Source organism: Asterias amurensis, chromosome 15, assembly GCF_032118995.1.
Source record: "Asterias amurensis chromosome 15, ASM3211899v1".
Classification (NCBI taxonomy): domain Eukaryota; kingdom Metazoa; phylum Echinodermata; class Asteroidea; order Forcipulatida; family Asteriidae; genus Asterias; species Asterias amurensis.
In genome coordinates, this window is record NC_092662.1 from 2,360,998 (window position 1) to 2,379,443 (window position 18,446).

At 36.7% G+C, this 18,446-nt stretch overlaps 3 protein-coding genes across 4 annotated transcripts in view; 2 read left to right on the plus strand and 1 right to left on the minus strand.

Annotated features, from left to right (window-relative positions):
* Nucleotides 1-136: 136 nt before the first annotated feature.
* Nucleotides 137-10,355, minus strand: LOC139948494 (ubiquitin-related modifier 1-like). 2 transcript variants are annotated; one of them, XM_071946652.1, is made up of 5 exons: nt 10,221-10,355; nt 5,073-5,146; nt 4,814-4,895; nt 4,385-4,433; nt 137-3,624 (listed from the first exon to the last, which is right to left on the minus strand). In XM_071946652.1, the coding sequence occupies exons 1-5, from the start codon at nt 10,286-10,288 to the stop codon at nt 3,556-3,558; spliced, it is 342 nt and encodes a 113-aa protein (XP_071802753.1). In that variant the 5' UTR covers nt 10,289-10,355; the 3' UTR covers nt 137-3,555. The 2 variants fall into 2 exon arrangements, with proteins under 2 accessions (XP_071802753.1, XP_071802754.1); XM_071946653.1 differs by lacking the exon at nt 10,221-10,355 and adding an exon at nt 5,587-5,675.
* LOC139948493 (prefoldin subunit 6-like) lies at nt 5,710-9,075 on the plus strand. Its single transcript, XM_071946651.1, has 4 exons — nt 5,710-5,790; nt 6,469-6,539; nt 6,759-6,883; nt 8,037-9,075. The coding sequence occupies exons 1-4, from the start codon at nt 5,724-5,726 to the stop codon at nt 8,155-8,157; spliced, it is 384 nt and encodes a 127-aa protein (XP_071802752.1). The 5' UTR covers nt 5,710-5,723; the 3' UTR covers nt 8,158-9,075.
* The window catches only part of LOC139948490 (serine/threonine kinase-like domain-containing protein STKLD1), a 41,126-nt gene continuing 32,380 nt past the window's right edge, over nt 9,701-18,446 (plus strand). Inside the window, exon 1 of the mRNA XM_071946647.1 lies at nt 9,701-9,888. Coding sequence (XP_071802748.1) covers nt 9,874-9,888 — 15 coding nt within the window. The 5' untranslated portion in view covers nt 9,701-9,873. The remainder of the gene's footprint in view (nt 9,889-18,446) is intronic.

Here is an 18,446-nt window from a genome sequence, read left to right on the forward strand (position 1 = left end):
AGAAATAGATTAAACATTTCACTTTTGTCTTTTTTTCCTATCGTCAAGGCAGCCATTCCATGTATCGTACCCAAATATACGGAGTGCATACTAAATTTGTAAAATGAAAATACATAAATATTCTACAATTTGTCTTGGCTTTCTGTAGTGCAGTTATATCAATGTTGGACAACTTGTTATAGCTCAGAATCAAAATATGAAACGTGTTAACCATTTGTATGATTGTAGTCGAAGCTATCTGATTAAAAATTAATATTGAAGGAAAATAATATTTGACGTAATTTTAATATAATCTGCTGCATAGGGTATACTCTGTAAGAACTATAAACGTTTTAACGATGATTGGAACGAGGAATTTTTGGGGTTTTTTTCGAGCTGGAAACCCTTGGTGTATTTGAGACAAACTATTCAGGCATGGCCGCTGTTTCGTGTTGTTAGATTGGGAATGAGGTGTTGCTTGTCATGCTCGTTAGTGTTAACATTGATTCCAGTTGGATACTTCATGAAACAGTAGTAGGCAGGGTTTGGTCGCAGACTGAAAATGAGTTCACAATAGGGGGGGGGGGGGGTGCACCTTGCCCCGTTTGGAGTACCGAATTTACAGCAGATAGCAGCCACCGATGACATCAGTGCTGGGGTCTATAGGACCCCCTAGGTTCCTTACATTTTACTTCAAGATATCTCTACCCAGTCAGCAGTGCAATACTGTATACCTACATGTATCCTTAAACTTTATGTACAAAAACTAAGCCATTAATATAGCTTCAGTTTTCTCTACAATTTTCTGTCTCTTCATATTTGTAAAAGATTTAAATCCATAGTGTGTGATGGTATTAATTACCAGTCGAAACAATGTGGTAGATTTCTGAATTCTAAATATGTATTGAATATACTTGAAAAGTACAATTGTAGATAGCAGTCAACATGGAAAGTAAAAAAATAAACTTTTTGACTCCTTCTAAGATGTAAGATTGAGATTAATTATGAAGCATGGAATGGTAATAATGTCAGAGGTGTTTTGATTTTTTATATGACATTCCATTTTCTAATGTTAAAAAAACCGCAGTGAGTTATGCCCCTCTGGTTTTGTTTTGGGTGTAACAATTGTTTTTGTTACAACACAAATATTTGATTTCAAAATATTCTTTGACATTAATCACAATAGTAAGGGAAATTTAACAAATCTTGAAGACCCCAAAGTTGCTAGGCCAAACTTTTATAAGAGTCGGTCAAGCACAAAAAGTAGCTAAGCATAAACAAATATTGCTTACCAGAACAAGGTTACCAGCAAAACTACCATGTCCTGCTTATTTTTGCTTAGCGGGATATTTCAAGCGCTTTTGTCTGATTAAACAGCTCTATGAAATTGGGCCTTGCAAATTAAACAGCAAAATTGGCCTTGGTCAAAAGTAAAAATAAAATGGTTATATTTTTTTTTTGTATATATAAGATAAATGTTTACCTTTTTTTTTGGGGGGGGTGGGGTTAGGAGGGGGTCTTTTAAAATATTTATACCTACACAACTGGCATAACTAGCTTTCCTCACCTCAGAATGGTAATTATAATTTAATTTCCTCTCTTGGGATTGTGGAGTTGGATCTTGTTTTCTTTTTTATAAAGTGAAAATGTTTAAGAAAGTCAAAATATAAACTAAAGTTTATTGTACATGTATATTATTAATAAAACTGTATAATAGAAAAAGTTAGTTGTTGTATTTAGGATCTATGTAGATTATACAAAGCTTAAATATTTCCCCGCAAAAAATAGATGGAACAAAAACATGCAAATTGCAGGCAAAACCGTGATTTGATTCTTAATTTGATGATCTTTTTTTGAGTTGGCATCTATTTATTGATATAACTTCTTTCTTTCAATTCAAGTTAAAGGGCCCTGTCACTCCCGGCAATTTTCTAAGCAACTTGGAGGCAACCAACTGCAGTGCATGCTACAGGATCGTTTTGGTAACACAGCAATGTCTTTTCAAACAATGTCTCACAATCCCCAAGAAACAAATAAGGAAATTGAAATAAGAATGCCATTTCTTCTTGGAGATTGCGTGGAACTGGTTTGCCTTGCCTGTAAATTGCCGCTTGTGACATGGGCCTAATAATCATACCCAGATATTAAACAACTATTAAGACATTTTTGAACTGACTCGGTGATATTAATCTTGTACTAATCAGAACACAACTGTATTGTAAAAATAGAAAAGAAAAAAACAAGTTTCTCTTATTCTCAATACAAAACTGAATTTAATTTATTATTATCGTTCATGTAAAAGTGTTGACTTCTATCGTTACTTGGGAAAGTTGTCTTCACTTCTTTAAAAATCCTTAGTTCGTGTACATTTACAAATTCCTTATATTCATGATACAACAGTATAGATCAGTTGTAACTTTTCAAATCTCTTAATTAGCTAAGATTCATATGTATAATCCCAACTTCGTCATGTGTGTATCACGTTAATCAGTGAGTTCTTGTGGCTGAAATTTGGTAACGTAATTTAAATGAGAATATTGTCATACATTAAAGGAACACGTTGCCTTGGATCAGACGAGTTGGTCAAGACAAAAGCGTTTGTAACCGTTTTTTATAAAATGCATATGGTTGGAAAGATGTTTTAAAAGTAGAATACAATGATCCACACAAGTTTGCCTCGAAATTGCGTTGTTTTCCCCTCTACTGTGCGAACTAACATGGTCGGCCATTTATGGGAGTCAAAATTTTGACCCCCATAAATGGCCGACGTGTTAGTCGACGAGGTAAAAGGAAAACCACGCAATTTCGAGGCATGTTTGTGTGGATCATTGTATTCTACTTTAACAACATCTTTCTACCCATATGCATTTTATAAAAAACGGTTACAAACGCTTTTCAAAGACCAACTCGACCGATCCAAGGCAACGTGTTCCTTTAAACTTTAATGAAACCAAAAGAATTAAAATCAGTGCATGTCAAGTGGGATTTCGACTTTGTTTATCTTGTTTGTTGTGGTTAAGTTTCTACGATTTAAAAAGGTGTAAAACAAAAAAATAACATTTTCAAATTCCCAAAGAATATTATCCTAAAAACATGTGGGAACACTTTAGAGGCGTTGCCGTTAAGCTTTTCCTTGTAACTGGCTTATCTAAGTGAGTTTAAAGCACTTCCAATGATATAATATCAACTTCACTCCTGTTGTGCTTTTCGAAAGCTCACTACATGTATTATAAGTGTAGGTTGCAGAGTGTGGGTTCGAATCCTGGTCATGACATTTCTGCCTCGAGTTGGGAAGGTAGTGCATTCTGCTCTACCAACCAGGCTCCTACTAGATCATACCCATGCCTACACCCTCAAGGACTGTGAAGTGTGTAACCCTGCTTCTAACCCAGGATTAGGCGGCAGTGTAACCCTGGTGGCAGTTGATTTGGGTCGACAGCTCAAATCACTTAAGTGTAGCTTTCACCGTAAAGTGGCCGTCTGGCTTTGTGACTTGAGCATTATATCTCATAAAATTGTTTTTTGTAAAAGGTCTTTATAAATACATTACAATTTATGCAAAGAGATGAATTATTGCTATCCTCCATGAAGTGTTGATATGAAGACTATTCTATCAGAAGGCTGCAGTTTGTAATCTAGCTCTCCCTGAAAAAAACAAAAGTCACAAAATATTCAGTCAATTAGGATTTTTAAAAAAAGAGGAGGATGGCCGCTAAGTATTTCAAATCAAACAGGCCACCAATTCTTTAGTTTGAATCGGCCGCAAACTTATTTTATACCTATTAGTTGCATGAGGACCTGTGTTAACACTAACACTAACAGGGTCGGATAACATTAAAAAGATTTGCTGGTAGGCATTCACTATTATTGTTTTGTGAAACAGACAGTTACAAGTGTTCAAAAGCATCAAGTTAGATTCGGGAAATGCTCCTAGGCAAGTATTTTTTGAGGATGCGGGCGGGGACGGTCAACTGGTATTTTTGTTTTATTTGGCCTTATTGAAGCTACAACAATAGTCCAATAGTCCAATTACAGTTCCTCATATATGGGTGTAAACTTATTTGGTTTGGGTTTAATGTTGTTTGGATAGGCACTTGAAATGGGAAGGAATGGATTCACAGCCAATCTAAAGAGTTGCTCAGGCAGACAATGTTGCTTAACAAGAATTTTCTGCTTAGCAACAAGCAAAAGAAAACAATTGAAGATGGTAGATGTTACTTGGTATTTTTGGCTGGTAATATATTATTCTGGTTAGCAAGGTTTGTTTACATTTTTGTATCCACTTTATTGTCGATATTTCACAATCGAACGTGAGAGTACTAATGCCTAAAGATAACAAAGAAAATTCGCAAGTTGTGCTTTTAGAAAATACCTCCACGAAATTAGACAGAATATAATGACGTACCATTAGCTCCCAGTCGGCATCATTCACTAGCACCAAGATGCCAGGTCTCCTGTGAAAAGAGATACAACAAAAACAAGATTAAAGAAAACCAAACCAATTTGCTTACCGCAATTGGCCCAGATTCGTTCCCTAAAGTTCTTGTGTTGTAGTGTTTTAAAAATTTTTTAGCCGATTGACAAACAGACACTGCTGTCGATTTCACAAAACTCTTCCTAACTTAAGACTAATCTTAGAACTTACGACGGGTCCCAACCCTGCACTGTAGCATGCAGACCTTAAGATTAATCCCAAGTTAAGACGAGTTACTCGTCCTAACTCGAGATAAGAGGAGTCCTAACTCTTTGTGAAATCCACCCCTGACTGGTTTAGAATCAAAATAGCTATAATTTTGGTTCTGCTGTTCACTTTGCAAAGAAGTATGTAACTTACACAGTGCCATTTTGGATAAACAGCTCCGGTCTCTCTTTCAGAATGTTGTCTTTGATCCAAACTAAAAGTTCTCTGATATTCCCTAAAGAAGAAAAAAAAAAATAGCAAAGTATAAGAACACATTGAAAATTGTTGTAGGGTACACTTCACATAGGCCAATGCCAGTTTTACTTACAGTATTTTAGTTTGATCAAACCTCTTTACATGTTAATACATCCACTTACCATGGAGGAAGGATTTCCTTCCTCCATGCACTTACATTGCTTTCCATTTGAAGTGTCCAATGTGACATCGTGTGATTTCACTTTGTCAAATAGTAATTCAGCTCCTCCACTTGAAAAAGAAACAACAATAAGATACGCTTTATGATTAAGTAGAACTGACGTAAACGTAAATGTAAACGTAAACGTAAACGCTGACAGCAGAAACACTATTTTAATTTAATAATATTACTTTTCTTAATAATACAAAAGGTACTTCAAATATAAAGCAAGAAATTTGTGTGTGCGTACTTCATCTTAGTAATATTCTTACCCAATAACTAGGCATTCACTAGCCAGTAACTGGGGCGCTGTACATACTCTACATACTTTTTATCATACGACCGATAATGACAAAATTTGACAATTACAACGCAAAACCAATGGCAATATTAATACAGCTAAATGTGTGACCTGCACAGTTCATGAGTTTGTTATGGTAAGTAATAATACCATTTTCATTAAAATGCGTTGAGTTTGGTTCAAACGAAGAGATGAAACGAACCAACCAACCTGAATTCAAGCCGTATTTGTAAACCATCCGAAATGACACTTATCATGGGCGCTGCCATCTTGAATTTAGTCCACCGTTAATGTCATATAGCGCCACCATGCGACGATTCAGCGTCAGCTTACCATACTTGGAAAAAATGGCAGCCGACAGTGTGCAGTCAAACTTGCAAGACGAGCTTGAGAAATTCAAGACTGTTCAGAAGAGTGAGATGTTTTCTTTAAATGTTTAATAATACTTTCATTATAGTTGTAATGTGCGTAATGTGTAATCGTTTGATGTATTTCAAAGTGATATATTTTAGCGGAAAACAGTAAAATTAAAGTCACCATGCTTTATTTTTATGATTCAGTTTCACTCATCATTGCTCATCACTCTAGATATTCCATAAACATGCACTGAGCATGCTGCGCATGCAGAGTGTGAGAACATGTTCAAGACCACACTAAACCAAATCTTTTAGTTATCTAAGTTAGATGGAATTTTGATGAGTAACTTGTAGGATACAGCCATATTTTTGCATATCGCCCCCTTTCTTCTAAATAAAAGTAAAACTAAAGAGAAGTAAAAATAAATAAAAATATCCTTGTTGGCTTCAGTTACTTCAATCAAGTTCAAGTTGAATAGACCCCCCTACTTGTTTAAAAAAAAATTTTAAATTAAAGAAAGTTTGTTGAGCATGTTGGGAGAAGAGCTCGACTTCAGTTTAAGATTATCGCAACATGTCATGGATCTTTGTTCTGTTAAGCCAGTCAGAAGCCATTCAACTGTTCAAATCCTGCTCTCTACTAGTAAATTTGCCTTTGTTCGACCCCAGATTTGTATTTTTTCTTAATTACATTACAAACATTGATGTTTGTTAACCATTTTTATCTACACAACAGATTATCAAAAAGCTGTGGAGACGAGGCAAAAGCTTGATGCTCAGCTAAATGAAAACAACATTGTCAAGAGTGTAAGTATATATGTCTCGGGGTGGGGGAGGTGGGGGGGGGGGGTTGGTTGGCAGCTACACCGGCCATCCCTTCCTTGTTCAGGGCTAGAATTGTAAAAGTCTGACCTGTGATTTTTTTTTTTACAAGTGTTATAAATATTTCGATTACGCCTAATGCAAATGCCTATTCAATTCACAAGTATTTGTTAATATTCTGTCTAATCTCATACATTGTTATAGGAGATTGACCTCCTCGATGGAGAAGCCAAAGTCTTCAAGATGATGGGCCCCGTACTGATTCAACAAGATTTAGCTGAGGCCAAATCCACAGTAGGCAAGAGGATGGAGTACATCGGGGGAGAAATGTAGGTTGATTGGAAATTTCAATAATAATACTTTTTACTGAGTTCCTATTCAGCGCTTTATCGCACCTGCTGGGCGTCTTTAAATGCACAGTGTTTTTTCCCTGCAAGGTATGTGGAGCAATGAACATATCCTGCTGGACCACTTTGAGAGAATTGTTACTGATTTGAAGATGTTTTAACTAGCATTTGGCCAGCAGGTCACTGTTAGAGCAGCCTTCAAAATTCAAAAATTGTCAGGAGGGTGTATGTTAAAGGCAGTGGGCACTATTGGTAATTACTAAAAAATAACTTTAAGCATAAAACTTTACTTGGTAATGAGGTACTGTGGAGCTGTTGATAGTATAAAACATTGTGAGAAACAGCTCCCTCTGAAGTAACATAGTTTTCAAGAAAAAAGTAATTTTCCACGAATTTGGTTTCAAGACATCAAAATTAGATTTTGAGGTCTTGAAATCAAGCATCTGAAAGTACACAACTTACATGTGACAAGGGTGTTTATTCTTTCATTATTATCTCACAACTTCGACGACCAATTGAGCTCAAATTTTCACAGGTTTGTTATTTTATGCATATGTTGAGATACACCAAGTGAGAAGACTGGTCTTTGAGAATTACCAATAGTGTCCAGTGTCTTTAATGATATTTGGTGATTGACCTTACACCGATGTGTGTTAAGCACTGTATACTGAGTATGTTGTGAAGTATGAGACCTATTCCTTTACATATCACCATGTAATGGTTTACAAGGTGCTGTGGCACAATATGCAGCCAATCAAAACCAGGAACACCAGGACGAACCCCTTCTCGATACGGAGTTTGCTCACTGAACTGAATCAGTTGGTGACAACAAACAACTTGCAAAGTTTGCAAGTGCAACTTGCAAGGACCCGCTGCTAAAACATAGGATTTGAACTGCCTCTACCTACCGGGCAAACTCGGTGGTCTAGTTGTTATGACACTACTCTAGAATTGCAAGGGTCGTTGGTTAGAATCCCACCTGAGTAATATGCCTGTGATTTTGTTCACAGAACCCGGGCAAGTACCGAGTATACAGTGCTTGGATCGGTGTATATGGGTAAAACCAAAACGAATATTTCAAATTCTACCTGTAAATAGTCGGTAAATTGTGTTCATTTTCCCTTCTTGTTTATAGAAAGCGGCAGGATGGTTTGATCAAGGATCTAGACAGCAAACAGAACGAGCATCGTGACAAACTGGCCAAGTTGCAACAGCAATTCCAGAAGACTCAAGCACAGACCATGGCCAAATCATAGCAACAGCTTTAGGAAGTCTCAAAGTTTTTATTTAAGATAGCATTTTTGTTTGTGTAAGAGTGTAGTTGTTACTGGTGTGTGAGGCCAAGAAGTTTGTAGTAAGCGCGGAATTTCTTGCTTAACAGCTTCATGAAATAAGACCCTTCTACCATGGCAGTTGCTTTCCCATTTAACTGCAAATTTAGGCCTGATTCGCTTTTATCAAAAGATGTTAGTTTTTGCACTCGTCATAATGTATCATTCTTACAGATTGCAATTTACTGTGTTATTTTGATATTGCTTGGGGTTTTACAGTACTTTGGTTGACTACACATCAGAGATTCGATAAGTTTTAATTTTTGTTTTTTTTAAGATTTAACTTTAGAATTATGTGTTATATTTCTATCCAAATTACTGGCACTAATGAGTGATGAGAAATCTCAGAGTTTAATCTGAATTAAGACCTTTTTCAATCTGTATGGTGAAAGAAATATTGGTTGTTTCAGATATGAAGAAATCCTGCTTTTTGATATACTTCTATTGTGCTTAGGAAACTGAGAACCTACTTACAGTATTGAACTTTGGGGTACAGCAAGTTGGAAAAGCCATCAGTGCAACAGACTTCATTGAACATAGTGTTGCTTCTGGTAATTACTCAAGTCAATGACCATAAAAAACATCTCTGTGAAGTACTTAAGTTTAGAGAAAGAGGTTAATTTCAACCCCAAAATTTGAATCTGAGAAATGCTTTAGGCTTTCAGTATATTACTTTCCTTCAAAATGATGGAGATTTTTTTTCGCCTGTTTTCTTTTCCCTTTTTTTTGTGTGCATTGTAATAAATGTAATGTTCACCCCTTCTCTGCGTACATCATTTCTGATTTATTGCTAATATGTCGCCAGGTTGGAAAATAAAGTTGTTTGAGAGTGATAAAGAAAAATATGTCTTGACCATCCTGATTATTTAGACCATCTTGATTATTTAGAGTTAAAGCACGAATCTGACAGCAGAAGGCGAAATAATTCTCGAGATGTATAGTTAAGTGGGTTGGGAGGGGGGGGGTGGGAACATGCCCGCTCCTAGTAATACAATTGTTTCCAGCAACACTTCCACAAAGGTAGATGTAGAGGGGCCTAACATGCACTGGAAATTGGAAAATTATAATTAATTATAATTTGTATATTTATTATTTTAATATAGGTAAACTAAAACAAGTGGCTATGCTCTCAAAGGAGACAATTAATTTAAGTTAAATATGCAAAAAAAAAAGATATAAAATTTGATTTGTAAATTATGTTCCAAACTATTGATATTATATAAAAGCAATTGTGAATGTTGAGCAGACGTTTTTTCCACAGAAGGTCCCCAAAAGTGTCAAGTAGTTTCCCCCTGACTGGTGTTCTGTTCATGTTACTCTAACATGTATGTTAACCCCAGTGTACCAGCGAACGAAAAAGTTGGAGGTCCCACGGCTGGTACTCTTTACCAGCGTATGGTTTATTAATGAGAGGGAATCCGACACCAACTAAAGTTTATCGTTGCTAAATGACGCTTTTCATTGCTTTCTCCATTATACATTTGCTAGTGGTTTAGTGTGCGACTCTTGAGTGCCCCCTCTCCGGTCCCATGCATAACAAATGTTGTGGTAGTCGAAAATGTGCTGAAACTTAGTGGAGATTCCTGCAACTTCCGCACTTTGAATTGCAGTTATTTGTAGCGTACTTTTGTTCTAAGCAAAATGGATAACTATAAGGTGAGTTGACACGTGTTTAGTGACTGTATCTGCAATCTTTATGACAAAGTGTTTAATTTAAAGGGGACGACGACGACGGTGGAGTCGGCAAACGGAAGTAATTTGCTTCGGAAAGATTTAGTTTTTTAGTTTTGTGGAAGACCTTGATTACGTTTATTTAACGTTGAGTAGATAAGATAAATGGCACCACTTCTGCTCTCCACATCATCACTAGTAGCTTCACCTCCATATACCCAAAAATGGGTGTTGGTAAAAGTCGGAGGTCGGAGGTAGCCGGAGGTAGCCGGAGGTTGCGTTAATTGCGTGATATTTAATTTAAAAAGATTACTTACACACTCAGATTGAAGTTTGGAAGACTCTTATGCAGTTTACGGGGATTAAAATTCAATTCTGTACCCATTGGGTGGGGGAAAACTATGCCCCCACGGTACGAACCGACTGGTCGTGTGGAGTACTTGTGTTGAGTAAACAAGGTCACACTGTAGCGCCCTCAAAAAAAAACGGAGGTGTGTTTACGCAACGTGTAGTTGGTGCGTATATGCCTATACACGCACCACGCATGAACCCTGCAGTAATATGGTGTATTTAGACTAACAGCCGGAGGTTAATTTTATTTCTTTATTACTCGTCGGAAAATTACAACAAAATCACAAACGACTCTCTATGTATGTCACCTTATAACCATTATTTTTTTACATTTTTATTATTTATGAAAAAGGACTAAAAAAATTACGTCTTTTGATAGCCCGTCTTCACTAGGCCTATGCAGTGTACACACGTACAGTGTACGCCGTATGGTCGTGTGAAGCATTTATTTTTTATTTTTGACTAGATGGTAAAAGCCGGAGGTAACCTTTTTTTTCTTTATTACTCCTCGGAAAATTACCAAAAAATCACAAACGACTCTCTATGTATGTCACCTTAAAACTATTATTTTTTTACATTTTTATTATTTATGAAAAATGACTAAAAAAATTACGTCTTTTGATAGTCGTCTTCACTAGGCCTATGCAGCGTACACACGTACAGTGTACACCATACGGTCGTGTGAAGCATTATTTTTGACTAAATGGTAAAAGCCGGAGGTAACCTTTTTTTCTTCATTACTTCTCGGAAAATTACCAAAAAATCACAAACGACTCTCTATGTATGTCACCTTATAACCATTATTTTTTTAAATTTTTATTATTTATGAAAAAGGACTAAAAAAATTACGTCTTTTGATAGCCCGTCTTCACTAGGCCTATGCAGCGTACATGTACACACGTACAGTGTACACCGTATGGTCGTGTGAAGCATTTATTTTTATTTTTGACTAGATGGTAAAAGCCGGAGGTAACCTTTTTTTTCTTTATTACTCGTCGGAAAATTACCAAAAAATCACAAACGACTCTCTATGTATGTCACCTTATAACCATTATTTTTTTACATTTTTATTATTTATGAAAAAGGACTAAAAAAATTACGTCTTTTGATAGCCCGTCTTCACTAGGCCTATGCAGTGTACACACGTACAGTGTACGCCGTATGGTCGTGTGAAGCATTTATTTTTTATTTTTGACTAGATGGTAAAAGCCGGAGGTAACCTTTTTTTTCTTTATTACTCCTCGGAAAATTACCAAAAAATCACAAACGACTCTCTATGTATGTCACCTTAAAACTATTATTTTTTTACATTTTTATTATTTATGAAAAATGACTAAAAAAATTACGTCTTTTGATAGTCGTCTTCACTAGGCCTATGCAGCGTACACACGTACAGTGTACACCATACGGTCGTGTGAAGCATTATTTTTGACTAAATGGTAAAAGCCGGAGGTAACCTTTTTTTTCTTCATTACTTCTCGGAAAATTACCAAAAAATCACAAACGACTCTCTATGTATGTCACCTTATAACCATAATTTTTTTAAATTTTTATTATTTATGAAAAAGGACTAAAAAAATTACGTCTTTTGATAGCCCGTCTTCACTAGGCCTATGCAGCGTACATGTACACACGTACAGTGTACACCGTATGGTCGTGTGAAGCATTTATTTTTATTTTTGACTAGATGGTAAAAGCCGGAGGTAACCTTTTTTTTCTTTATTACTCGTCGGAAAATTACAACAAAATCACAAACGACTCTCTATGTATGTCACCTTATAACCATTATTTTTTTACATTTTTATTATTTATGAAAAAGGACTAAAAAAATTACGTCTTTTGATAGCCCGTCTTCACTAGGCCTATGCAGTGTACACACGTACAGTGTACGCCGTATGGTCGTGTGAAGCATTTATTTTTTATTTTTGACTAGATGGTAAAAGCCGGAGGTAACCTTTTTTTTCTTTATTACTCCTCGGAAAATTACCAAAAAATCACAAACGACTCTCTATGTATGTCACCTTAAAACTATTATTTTTTTACATTTTTATTATTTATGAAAAATGACTAAAAAAATTACGTCTTTTGATAGTCGTCTTCACTAGGCCTATGCAGCGTACACACGTACAGTGTACACCATACGGTCGTGTGAAGCATTATTTTTGACTAAATGGTAAAAGCCGGAGGTAACCTTTTTTTCTTCATTACTTCTCGGAAAATTACCAAAAAATCACAAACGACTCTCTATGTATGTCACCTTATAACCATTATTTTTTTAAATTTTTATTATTTATGAAAAAGGACTAAAAAAATTACGTCTTTTGATAGCCCGTCTTCACTAGGCCTATGCAGCGTACATGTACACACGTACAGTGTACACCGTATGGTCGTGTGAAGCATTTATTTTTATTTTTGACTAGATGGTAAAAGCCGGAGGTAACCTTTTTTTTCTTTATTACTCGTCGGAAAATTACAACAAAATCACAAACGACTCTCTATGTATGTCACCTTATAACCATTATTTTTTTACATTTTTATTATTTATGAAAAAGGACTAAAAAAATTACGTCTTTTGATAGCCCGTCTTCACTAGGCCTATGCAGTGTACACACGTACAGTGTACGCCGTATGGTCGTGTGAAGCATTTATTTTTTATTTTTGACTAGATGGTAAAAGCCGGAGGTAACCTTTTTTTTCTTTATTACTCCTCGGAAAATTACCAAAAAATCACAAACGACTCTCTATGTATGTCACCTTAAAACTATTATTTTTTTACATTTTTATTATTTATGAAAAATGACTAAAAAAATTACGTCTTTTGATAGTCGTCTTCACTAGGCCTATGCAGCGTACACACGTACAGTGTACACCATACGGTCGTGTGAAGCATTATTTTTGACTAAATGGTAAAAGCCGGAGGTAACCTTTTTTTTCTTCATTACTTCTCGGAAAATTACCAAAAAATCACAAACGACTCTCTATGTATGTCACCTTATAACCATAATTTTTTTAAATTTTTATTATTTATGAAAAAGGACTAAAAAAATTACGTCTTTTGATAGCCCGTCTTCACTAGGCCTATGCAGCGTACATGTACACACGTACAGTGTACACCGTATGGTCGTGTGAAGCATTTATTTTTATTTTTGACTAGATGGTAAAAGCCGGAGGTAACCTTTTTTTTCTTTATTACTCGTCGGAAAATTACCAAAAAATCACAAACGACTCTCTATGTATGTCACCTTATAACCATTATTTTTTTACATTTTTATTATTTATGAAAAAGGACTAAAAAAATTACGTCTTTTGATAGCCCGTCTTCACTAGGCCTATGCAGTGTACACACGTACAGTGTACGCCGTATGGTCGTGTGAAGCATTTATATTTTTTATTTTTGACTAGATGGTAAAAGCCGGAGGTAACCTTTTTTTTCTTTATTACTCCTCGGAAAATTACCAAAAAATCACAAATGACTCTCTATGTATGTCACCTTAAAACTATAATTTTTTTACATTTTTATTATTTATGAAAAAGGACTAAAAAATTACGTCTTTTGATAGTCGTCTTCACTAGGCCTATGCAGTGTACACACGTACAGTGTACGCCGTATGGTCGTGTGAAGCATTTATTTTTTATTTTTGACTAGATGGTAAAAGCCGGAGGTAACCTTTTTTTTCTTTATTACTCCTCGGAAAATTACCAAAAAATCACAAACGACTCTCTATGTATATCACCTAATAACCAATATTTTTTTACATTTTTATTATTTATGAAAAAGGACTAAAATAATTACGTCTTTTGATAGCCCGTCTTCACTAGGCCTATGCAGCGTACACACACGTACAGTGTACACCGTATGGTCGTGTGAAGCTTTTATTTTTATTTTTGACTAAATCACAAAATGTCCCTTTTTGTATGTCATCTTATTAGGTTGAAATGATTGTTTTACTGTTTTTCAACAAATCTCATTCAAACTAATTTCGGTGCTAAATACCATTTATAGGCCTTCAACAACGACGTTCACACATCTACCACTTTGCACACACAACGTAGCCTACGGTTTCCCTTCATTGGTTTGTGCGTGGACAACGATGAAGAATAGAATGGCGAATGATAATGTCTAGCATGGCTGCGTACCCCCCCCCCCCCCCCCCCACCACACAGCGCGTACAAAATGTATTACATTTTATACACAATGTGTTACATTTTATACAAAATGTATTACGCTTTAGCAAAAGTGTAACATGCAAGATTGTATTACAATGCTGCTGGCCTAGAATTCATCATAATATGAAAGGTGATAGAGTTCATAGAATACGTTTGTTAAGCTACTCACAAATACAGCACTTTTTTAATACTGCAACAAGTTTCATTTGTTGTCGGTAGGCCGAAACACGTAAAAGCCTGTTTGTTTCGGATTTACTGTAGGATTGTTTTACCTATACAACACCAGTTTGGTAAATCTTTTTTTATATACACTGCAACAAGTTTGATTTGCAGAAGCCCGAAACAAATAAAAGCCTATTTGTTTGGGATTTTGTGTACTGTTTAACCTTAAACTATACCACACCAGTTTGGTTGCTACTCTTTTGTTTATATACTGCAACAAGTTTGATTTGCAGAAGCCCGAAACAAGTAAAAGCCTGTTTGTTTGGGATTTTGTGTACCGTTTAACCTATACAACACCAGTTTGGTTGCTACTCTTTTGTTTATATACTGCAACAAGTTTGATTTGCAGAAGCCCGAAACAAGTAAAAGCCTGTTTGTTTGGGATTTTGTGTACCGTTTAACCTATACAACACCAGTTTGGTTGCTACTCTTGTTTATATACTGCAACAAGTTTGATTTGCAGGAGCCCTAACAACTAAAAAACTATTTGTTTGGGATTTTGTGTACTGTTTAAACTATACAACACCAGTTTGGTTGCTACTCTTTTGTTTTGTACTGCAACAAGTTTGATTTGCAGGAGCCCGCAACAAGTAAAAGCCTATTTGTTTTGGATTTTGTGTACTGTTTAAACTATACAACACCAGTTTGGTTGCTACTCTTTTGTTTATATACTGCAACAAGTTTGATTTGCAGGAGCCCTAACAAGTAAAAGCCTATTTGTTTGGGATTTTGTGTACTGTTTAAACTATACAACACCAGTTTGGTTGCTACTCTTTTGTTTATATACTGCAACAAGTTTGATTTGCAGGAGCCCTAACAAGTAAAAGCCTATTTGTTTGGGATTTTGTGTACTGTTTAAACTATACAACACCAGTTTGGTTGCTACTCTTTTGTTTATATACTGCAACAAGTTTGATTTGCAGGAGCCCTAACAAGTAAAAGCCTATTTGTTTGGGATTTTGTGTACTGTTTAAACTATACAACACCAGTTTGTTTGCTACTCTTGTTTATATACTGCAACCAGTTTGATTTGCAGAAGCCCGCAACAAGTAAAAGCCTATTTGTTTGGGATTTTGTGTACCGTTTAAACTATACAACACCAGTTCGGTTGCTACTTGTTTATATACTGCAACAAGTTTGATTTGCAGAAGCCCGAAACAAGTAAAAGCCTTTGTGTTTTGGATTTTTTTGGGGCAACTCCTTTTTTTTTTAATGCAACAGGTTGCTAAATTTGTTGTCAACCGGAGCAAGTACACCGGGGTGTAACCTGTTAATCTTTCAGTTTGTTCAAACACGAGTTTATTGTGCGTCTTCTTCTCTGACTGCAATAAGTTGTTTTGTGGTAAATCGGAGCGTGTACAAGCCTGTTTATCTTCAAGTTTGTTTATATAGGTACTTATTTATCACGCGTACATTTTATTTCCCTTTTAAACATTCAACAAATACATATCATACCTAACTAGGCCCAATATCGGTTTGTTTTAAAACTTCAAAGATTTTCGCTGAACCCCGGCACATCCATTGTTTACAGCTTTGTTCTATACTTTTTGTTTGTTTTATATACTGTCTTAGTTACCTACAACCTTCGCGTTGTTGATCTCAGTTTGAAATGGCTCGCTACATGTCACGGCACATGGGTTTCAAAACCGCAGAAGCTGAAAAACTGCTTCTAAACCCCGATATGTCAAAGGTCATTAGCGAACCACCTGTCCATCCAAAGGGGGGTGACGTCTTCTTGTTTTCTTGGGCAAAAAATCCAGGCGCTAACCAAGACTGGAGATGTGACCAGATAAAGTGGAAGCACGGAGGAGCCAGGCTGTATCCTGATAAGGGAGATGCACGAGTGCGAAAAATATACCATAGTCATACCAATGCTAGTGGTGATACCTTTAAACGACATGCATTCCATCTTGTCCAAGGACCTAGCGCTTTAGTGCTCATTCAGTATACTGGCAATGATAGAGCAGTCTATGGGAGTGAAGACATTCCACATGGCAATGCTAAACGGCAACCCACTCGTCCTCATGTCAGAACATGCCCTTCTGTTTTAAAGAAAGTGGCAGAAGATTCGGAGATCAAAACTCCACATGCTATATATAAGAACCTTACTTCCACCAATGTTCCATCTGAAAGTGTGCCCGTACTTCATCCAAAAGACACGGCACAAGTAAGGAATAAAGTAAAGTTTGAAAGGGCAAAGAAGCGGCTGTCGCATGACGAAATGTTTAATGTGTACCAGCTTGATGAACAACTAGGTGATTTCATTTTCCACTTTACGGTTCTTCCGGAACTCGTTGTTTGTGTTGGTTTGCCGGAGATATTACAGGAACTCGACAAACTTGGCAAACGGGAAGACACCCTCGTACTATCATATGACACAACCTTTAATTTGGGTGATTTTTATGTTTCTGTTCTCACCATGCGACATAGCTTATTTGTAAGTGACCCTGTACTTCCTGTCGCTTTTATGGTCCATGATAAAAAGCTAGAAGGGAACCATCGTCAATTTCTGAAGGTTTTGAGCGACAAATGTCCCAAATTAAGGAAGTATAAACCGGTGGTTATCACGGACCGTGAAAAGGCTATCACCAATGCCTTTCAAGAGGAATGGCCATGGGCAAGACAAGTGTTCTGTTGGAACCACTTTCTATCCGACATTAAGTACTGGTTAAAGAAACACGACGGGAAAACAGGGGATTGTCAGGCATACAGAAAGCATGTCAAAGAACTTCTTATGTGTGAAACACAAAATGAGTACCATGATGTCAGAGACAGGCTAAAGATCCAGTGGAGTCAAGCTTTTCTTGACTACTTTCTTTTAGAGCTTGAACCGGCGATCTTGTCTTCAACAGGTAGATGGGTTTTGGAACGTTTGAACCTCTACACTAGTGATTCTGGTATTACGACTAATGCCAGTGAGAGCTTCAACGCCGTAATCAAACGAGTTGTTGATAGGAAGGAGGTCGCCCTCGACAACATGGTCCTCATTTTGTTCTACCTGCAAAATTTCTTTTACAACGAAATACTGCGTGGTTTTTGTTGTTTGGGTAATTTCAGGTTGAAATCAAAACATGCAAACTTCAGACGCAGTGTCTCTGACACCGTTTTTCCTTTCATGATGAGCAACCCAGATACCGTTGTAGAGGCTGTCATGGAAGCAAAGGCTATGGCTCCAAAACAACCGTCAATCAATTCTGATTGCAGGAGCCAGTTAAGCCTTGCCCGCATGGTCATTAACAATAACAGGATAAGTTGCGTTGCCGAGAAGAGCGTATTTTTAGTGCAAGGTTCGAAGGGAAACCACTACTCGGTAACGCTCTTTCCTGATGAGTTCTGCCCCTGTCTCTCCAAGGGAACCTGCTACCATATTATTGCATGCAGGCTGGCAGTAGGTATGCCCCCTGGAGTTTCCGGCAGAAGAAACATCAATCTGTCAACTCTTAAACGAAACAGGCGACAAAGGAACAAATCCGGGAGAAAAAAACCCAGGGTTGATGATGTAGACATTACATGTGCCCCCGACTCTATTAAGGCAACGATGGTGGAAGATACTTGGAACATGAGTGAAGGATCTCCTCCATCGTCGCCAAACATTCCATCATCATCATTTGCGCCTAACTTCTCTCCTGTCGTAACTTCCACGCCAAACTCTCAACACACAAACAAATCATTTGCTCCGGAACAAGACAACCCTGAACGAGACGACACACAAACTGACACTCCCTGGAAAATTTGCCAGTTTAAACTTGGACATGTCAAAAAGGGGGCATCCGTTATTTGCGCAGTGGGGCCATTCCATGTGA

Coding starts and splice junctions, on each gene's coding strand:
- LOC139948493 (XM_071946651.1), top strand. CDS start 5,724: ATGGCAGCCGACAGTGTGCAGTCAAACTTGCAAGACGAGCTTGAGAAA. Junction 6,540..6,758: donor AAAACAACATTGTCAAGAGT/GTAAGTATATAT, acceptor ACATTGTTATAG/GAGATTGACCTCCTCGATGG. Junction 6,884..8,036: donor GAGTACATCGGGGGAGAAAT/GTAGGTTGATTG, acceptor TCTTGTTTATAG/AAAGCGGCAGGATGGTTTGA.
- LOC139948494 (XM_071946652.1), bottom strand. CDS start 10,288: ATGGGTACAGAATTGAATTTTAATCCCCGTAAACTGCATAAGAGTCTT. Junction 4,896..5,072: donor CACTTCAAATGGAAAGCAAT/GTAAGTGCATGG, acceptor TTTCTTCTTTAG/GGAATATCAGAGAACTTTTA. Junction 3,625..4,384: donor ATGCCGACTGGGAGCTAATG/GTACGTCATTAT, acceptor TGTTTTTTTCAG/GGAGAGCTAGATTACAAACT.